The sequence below is a fragment of the Equus przewalskii genome, chromosome 1, assembly GCF_037783145.1.
Source record: "Equus przewalskii isolate Varuska chromosome 1, EquPr2, whole genome shotgun sequence".
NCBI classification, from domain to species: Eukaryota; Metazoa; Chordata; class Mammalia; order Perissodactyla; family Equidae; genus Equus; species Equus przewalskii.
This window is the reverse complement of record NC_091831.1, coordinates 162,516,604-162,523,556: the sequence shown is the minus strand read 5'-3', so window position 1 is coordinate 162,523,556 and position 6,953 is coordinate 162,516,604. Positions and strand designations below refer to the sequence as shown.

At 53.3% G+C, this 6,953-nt stretch overlaps 1 protein-coding gene across 1 annotated transcript; it reads right to left on the bottom strand.

Annotated features, from left to right (window-relative positions):
* Window positions 1-3,022: 3,022 nt before the first annotated feature.
* LOC103544373 (granzyme B-like) lies at window positions 3,023-6,727 on the bottom strand. The gene is made up of 5 exons (XM_008511215.2): window positions 6,468-6,727; window positions 5,250-5,397; window positions 4,610-4,745; window positions 4,147-4,404; window positions 3,023-3,502 (listed from the first exon to the last, which is right to left on the bottom strand). Exons 1-5 carry the CDS (start codon window positions 6,520-6,522, stop codon window positions 3,341-3,343), a joined length of 759 nt encoding a protein of 252 aa, XP_008509437.2. The 5' UTR covers window positions 6,523-6,727; the 3' UTR covers window positions 3,023-3,340.
* Between the last annotated feature and the right edge of the window lie 226 nt (window positions 6,728-6,953).

Here is a 6,953-nt window from a genome sequence, read left to right as displayed (position 1 = left end):
CTGCACAGCAGCCCAGAGGTTTCCTCTCCAGGGAGGTGTGTGAGCAGAAGCTCAGCTCTTGTTCAGGGATGCCAGGAAGTCATCACGGGGCGGGGGTTAGACAACATGTCAGGGCTCTTGCTGGCCTGGCTGTCAGGGCTCCTGGGCTGAGTCCAGTCTCTGTTCTAACTCTGTGGTCCCTTCAGTCGGCCACTGCCCCCTCCTGGGACTGTGTCCCTCCCTCATCTCTCACAGGAGGAAGACCTGCAGCAGGGTCCTCATGTTTTAACCACAGAACCATTTCCTCAAGTACATGTTATATCTAAACAAGATAGGCATGTGGCTGGGCTACTTTTTAAATATTACTTTTGGCATTTTCCTTTTTGTCTTTTTCCATCAAGGAGCCAGGTGCTTAGTATGTCTTAGATACAGAAATATTTTTTCAGCTCCAAATCAGAAGCCACATGTCCTCACTGCTCTCTTCTTGTGAAAGGGCCTGCAGCCATGAAGAGATTGTGTTGCTGCCTGCTTTGTGCACAACAAGATGAGAAAGATGTGCCTGAGAGGGTTACATGATCTCAGAGTACGTACCCCTTGTGGTGAGAGGGTAGTGCTGTGTGTGTTTGGAGCAGGAGCTCAGAGCTGGAATGTATGCTCAGCTCCCAGGTCGTGCCTGACGTGAGCTGCAGCCCTTGGAAAGATGGCTTCTGGGAGTGTTTCCTGAGCTGAGCCCCACTCAGGAAGATCCTCATTCAGCAAAGGATCCCGTAATCTATGTGTGGGCTCGAGCCAAAACCTCCTAAAGTCGAAAAATCTGGGTAGTCTGGAAACTATGGATGCAGCAGTGTCCATGATGGTATAAAGAGCAGAGGCCTTTCTCCAGTTTTCCAGAGTGTGTGAACCTGTCTGATTCTGGTTCGATTCTGTGCAGGCAGGAGGTATAGTAACCACAGGGATCAGCTTTCCTGCCAGTCCAGTTGGGTGGGTGTTTGGAGTCTGACTCTAGTTGCCTGCAAGCAAATATGTAATACAGTTTTTCCTACCATCTGAATCTGTACAATGACATTCCTACCTGTTACTTTTAAGGCAAATGAAGGTAAGGCTGCCCTCGCTGCCCTTCTCCCTTCCTATGGGCTGCCCTCTCCTCTAGGTGGTGAAGACGATGCTCCAGTGGACAGAGTGTAGTGACTTCACCCCTAGAAACTAAATGACTGCTGTCATTTCCAAATCCCATGCTCTGCTGTCCTAGAGTCACACGTGCTCAAGCTCACACAGAGTGTGACCAGCAATTGAAACAGAATGCAAGTGATATCGACCCTAATATCAGTTTCCCCACATTAAACCCAGCATATATGAGGTTAAAACCAAAACACTCATTCCCTGCTTACTCTCTGGCTTCCTGGCTCCAGAATCCACTATCCTCCATGGAGACAGACATCGTCAAGGACAAACACCTGGGCTATCTCCTCCCGCAAAGAGATACAGGCTGGTGGGAAAGCTGCTGACCAGCAAGGTCATGAGCTCCCTCCTTTCTGCAAGTAGTCTCAAGGCCAAAGACAGGCTGGTGGGAAAGCTCCGACCAGCAAGTCCATATGCTCCCCCTCCCCTTCTTAAAACCCCAAATAAAAACCCTTCCTTTTAGCTTTTTGGGGAGTTTGGGATTTCAGCGTTAGCTGCCCTCTCTCCTTGCTCAGCGCTGTGCAAAAATAAAATTCCTACTTTCTTCCACCACACCCAGTGTCAGAGATTGGCTTGCTGCACAATGGGTGAGGGAACTCATTTCGGGTTCTGTGACACAAGTACTTTATTCCTGTGGATTTCCCACGAGATCTAGGCCATGTGCACTCATTTGAGGAGGGAGAGAGGTACATGATTTGGGTGAAACTCCCGCTGTCAGTGTTCCTCGGGTTCAGATGACAGAGTCTGTGTTAGGTCCACTGTGGATCCCCAGTGCCAGGCTCTTAGGAGCTCAATCAGGGTGTGTTTTTTATTGATGGAAAAATTGTGCTTTCCAGTCCTACTGCAGAGAGGGTAGGGCTAACTCAAAAGGCTGAGACAGACTAAGTGGCCAGTGAGGGGTGTTAGCCTAGAGGCCAGCAGTGACTAAGAGGAACAGGCTGAAATGTACTCAGGCCACTGAATGAACAAACGCCCAAGGCACCCTGAGCACTTGGGGAGTCACTGGGCTGAATGTGAGGGGTTGAGCTGGCCTTGCCAGGTGAGAGATGGGGCAGGGCTTCTGGAGAGACAGCCTGCCTGCTGTGTCCTCCATGGATCCTGCCTGTTGCCAGCACAAGCCTGGTTCCTTGTGGCACTCTAGGACAGGGCATGAGCTGGCCTGGCATCTCAAGGGAGAAGCCCTGCTGGAACCACACGGAGCTCTGGGTGTCCTAGGCAGGAGGACTATAAGGAAGGCATCAGCTCAGATCAGGCTTGTGTGGAGGGGACAGGAGTTGGTGGACTCTGAGAACTCTCAGTGGAAAGCGGGGATGGAGAAGAAGGGGCAGCCAGGAGACTGGAGGGCAAGCTGGGCCCCAAGGTCACAGGAGGGTGGGGAGGAAACTCAGCCTGGGTGAGAACGAGGAGCTTCCCCAGGGACCCACTCTGACTCCGCGCCAGCTCCCTGGCTGTGGGAGAGAACTGTCCTGCTCAGGCAGCTCCTCCCTTCCCCAGTGTGGGGGCTATGCCATTGAGCTGCAGCCCCAGGGTGCCTGCTTGGTGGCCGGGACCCATGGTGTCATCCCCCTTCCTCTCTGCCATATAACACAGGGAAGAAGGTCAAAAGTTCACTCTGAGCCCCAAGACCAGAGAGGTTTATGTTTTCTCCTGATGGTGCTCAGCTGCAGCCCTGGCAGAAGGGCAGGCCCAGAGGAAGGTGAGGGTCAGAAGGAGCTGGGGAACAGCTTTGCATGAGGTTTGGGGGAGGTGGTGATGGGAGGGGCAAGAGGAGGAAGCAGAAATCAGCAGATTTGTGTCATTGGCCTTCTAAGCACAGAATAGGTGCCTGTGAATGAGGGTCAGTGAATAAACAAGAAACCAGCCCTTCCTGCTCAGCACAGAGACATTTATTTAGTTACTGGCTTCATTCTGGATCAGTTCCAGAGAAGGTGGGCTGGTTCCTACATTTAGAGGCTTTTCATGGTTTTCTTTTCTTTTCTTTTTTTTTTTTTTGAAGATTTTACTTTTTTCCTTTTTTTTCTCTCCAAAGCCCCCTGGTGCATAGTTGTATATTCTTAGTTGTGGGTCTTTCTAGTTGTGACATGTGGGATGCCGCCTCAGCATGGCCTGACGAGCGGTGCCATGTCTGCGTCCAGGATTCGAACTGATGAAACCCTGGGCAGCCGCAGTGGAGCGCACGAACTTAACCCCTCTGCCACGGTGCCGGCCCCTTCATGGTTTTCTTTATCCAGGGCAGGAAACTCAAGACTTTGGTGAAGGCCTGTGGAGGAATCCCGCCTATTCGTCCATAGGAGACAATACCCTGGATCACGTTCTTACACACGAGAGGGCCCCTGGAGTCCCCCTGTGGACAGAGAGTGGGAAGAATTGAGTCCGTGCTCCCTGTTCCTTCCCACCTGCATCCCAAGTGCCCTCTCAGTGAAGGCTGCCTGGCCTGGCCTCCATGTGGGAGATCAGAGAGCAGGGCAGGTCCCTCTGGGGCCCTCAGCTGCCCAGTCCTCACCCTGGACGTTGTCATGACTTCATTTCACTCAGGGGCCTTGTTCTTCTCCTCCCCCAGATCCCGGATCCCCTTCCGTGAGGGCGCTGTGGGACTCTGCTTCGGTCTACCATTTAAGGACATGGAGACAGGCAGGTGAGGATGACACTCAGCGTGGAAGGTGAGCCATTTAACCAAGATGGGAGCCAGCTCTGAGGAGCCACCTGGTTTGCCTGCTGCACACCCAGGGAGCAGTTTTCTAACACCTGTGCCCGGCGTGGGGCAGAGTGTTGCAAATTCATGATCTGCATGGAGCACCATGTTTGGATGCTACTCAGGCCCCGGGTAGGCTCCCAGAAGGCCTGTGAATCCCCACTCTGACTTCTCCCCCCTTCTCTTTCCAGGAGAAAGATCAGAGTGTAGTGGGGAAGGAATCCCCACTGCTTCGATTTGAAAGGCCCAAAACATCCCTCTCCCCAGAGCCAAGCTAGGCAGATGCCTAGACTCACCTTATAGGAAGACTTCTGTTCCTTCGGGTCACCCACACACAGCTGAGTGGTCTTGTTGTAATTGTGCCATAGGAACTCGCACTCCCAGTCCTGCTGCACGGTCAGCTCCACCTCCTGCAGAGTGTCCGATGCTCTGCCGAATGGGGCGACACTTCCCCAGCCAGCCACACTGCACACCTCTCCAGGCCTCACCTGGGCTGTGGCCCTGGGCAGGCTGAGGGGCCTCACAGCTGCAGTCTGCTGGGCCTTTCTCTCCAGCTGATGAGAAGAGGCAAGAAGGTCCAGCTCAGCCACTGGCCTCCTGGGCCTGGACACTGTGTTGGGGCTGCACTGACTTCCCTCTCTCCTGAGCCACTGGGACTAGTCAGCCAGCTAGGATGGGAAGGAGGGAGGGGACAGGTCCCAGTGGGAGCGGAAGCAATCTGGACCCAGGACAGCAAGAGCAGCAGGGCGGTTCCCTTACCTTTAGTAACATGATGTCATTGTTGAGGTTCTTAGAATTATAGTGTGGGTTGGGAATGGCTTCCTTCACAGAGATGACCTGCTGGGTCCTCTCCTGCTTCTCAATGTTGTGGGCCCCCAGGGTCACCATCATTGAGCTACACAGAAAGTAGGGTGGGGATGTTGGGGGCATGGAGTCAAAGGAGATCCAGCCCGGGAGCCATGAAGGGCAAGTGACAGCTGGGGCAGGGCAGGGCTGCAGGTAGGAGAAATCGAAACAACAGGAGTACTGGGCAGTGGGTGACTCTAAGAGAAGATTCTGGGAGTTTTCTCAGCCCTCAGGCAATATTGTGAAAGGACTCTGAGTTTGCCCTTTGACCCTAGTGCATGGTTTCATCCTCTACAGCTGATTTATTTGCCCAGTGTGGTCTCTCTTCTCAATTGGGACACTCTCTCTCACCTCTGACCCTTTGACGCCAAAGCTTGCCTGTCCTATTCTCACTTTCCATCACCCAGTCATGCTCTCAGATGGCTCCTCTCATGGGCTCTCATGTCCTTGAGTTACTAGGAGCTGGTGGAGCTCCCCTGGGCTGCAGGCCCTGGGCAGAGAACAGGGGTCCCTGTGGGTTTCTCAGGAGTGTTAATTTTCTTTGCCCCCTCACCTTCCCCAGCAGTGAGCAGCCGTCAGAACAAAGTCCTGTCTCACGAGGACACCACCGCAGCTCTTCCCTTTTTCTTTCTCCAGAGACAGAACAAATGCCATGTAGGGGCGGGAGTGGGGCCAGGCCTCATGTCCCCCGATGATCTCCCCTAAACAAAAAGTCTTATCTACTTGTGCACACCCAGCGAGTCCACCAGGCACGCATCAGCTTGACTGCTAAGGACTGCTGGGCATCTGGGAGCCCAGGATGGCCTGGAGTTGAGAGGGGCTGTGGGTGGGGCTTTCCCTCTAGAAAAAGGAAGAGGACAGGCTTGGCCTGTGAATGTGTCCTCCACAGATAATTGGAGGTGAGCATATGCATCTTAGGGACAGCAAAATTCTAGAGGCTCCTGAAAATTCATCTCCTGACTTTGCTTTGTTTCAAGAACCTTTCTAAGTCCCTGTTGTCCTGTGATGTCTGGGATGATGCTGCTTTCCAGTGGGGAGGACTTAAGTTTAGGGATCTAGATGTTGTCATAGCCTGTTTCCCATGGCCTGACACATAGTGGGTGCCCAAAAGCTGTTTGTTGGCTGCATGAAGGAATGGCCCCCAATGGGCCTGAAGGAGAGTTTGTAGGGCCAATGTGTGGGATTCTGGAAAGCAGAGAAGTTCAGGTCCACAAACAGTGGCTGCATCCTGGAAAGAAGGGAGCTGCTAAAGGCCTGGGAAGAAAAGCAGAGCTGGAGAAGGGACTGAGGGGCCTTGGGACTGAACAAGGCACCAGCAGTCCTCTGGGGACAGTGGTCCCACCAACTCCGGGGTCTGCAGAGCTCCAGACTTCTCTCCTAAGCAGACGCTGAGGGGAGCATCTGTGTCATCCCAGACCTGGAAGCCAGGCCCACTCTGCCCTGTGCAGGGGAATTGATTATTTTCTCTTTTCCAGTTTCCTTCCCTCTGCCATGCACTTCCAGTTAAGTTCCACTTTGCAGATGGCAAACATAGGGCCTAGGGAGGGAATAGCACCCACTGGCTCTTCTTGAGAGCAGCCTTCAGCCCTGCAGTTCATGCTGGTAGCTTATTCAGTGCCATACTTGGCATTCTGAGGTGGGATGGGAGCTGGGATTCACAATGTTGCTGGTGGATGGATGGATCAGGGATGTGCCAAAGGGACAGGAAATCTGAGCCCACTGTGTTTGAGGGGGAGCGTTTGGGCATCTGAGGGTGGGGATGGTCACTTACCTGCCTCTGCCCCAGGGGACAATAAAAATGCCAGCAGGAGCAGGAGAGGCTGCATCTTTCCAGGAAGGTTGCCCAGGTTGGGGAGGCTGGTGCTTCCTCCTTGCTCTCTTTTAACCCCAAGGAGAGGAAGGAGGTACAGACGGGATCTGTGCCCTCAAGTCCCCCTGTGGTTGTGTGGTGCTTCATCAGAGATGGCTTTCTATGAAACCTTCCCCGTCCCCACTCTTTCTGCCTGATGACATCCTCTGGGTGGTTGTGTGAGAATCATGCAGTGACCACATCAGAACCCACAGTAGATGACGGGTGGACCACTTGATCCAGCCTAGAGCAGGAACCCAAGGGTACAAAGTGGAGACCGTGGGCTGTGGTATCAGCCAGTAGAGGTATTAGAGCTCCAGAAACCTGAGTCCCCAGTGATAGAACCACCATGCCTCATTTCCATGTTGCTAAGTCCATCAGGATGATTTCTTTAGCAGACGTGTGTTT

What these genes read in the sequence shown, in the direction of transcription:
- LOC103544373 (XM_008511215.2), bottom strand. Translation starts at nt 6,522, where the DNA reads ATGCAGCCTCTCCTGCTCCTGCTGGCATTTTTATTGTCCCCTGGGGCA. An exon ending in GTCCCCTGGGGCAGAGGCAG is followed by an intron (nt 5,398 to 6,467) that starts GTAAGTGACCAT and finishes CTTTTTGTTTAG; the next exon opens with GGGAGATCATCGGGGGACAT. An exon ending in ATGACATCATGTTACTAAAG is followed by an intron (nt 4,405 to 4,609) that starts GTAAGGGAACCG and finishes TCTTCTCATCAG; the next exon opens with CTGGAGAGAAAGGCCCAGCA.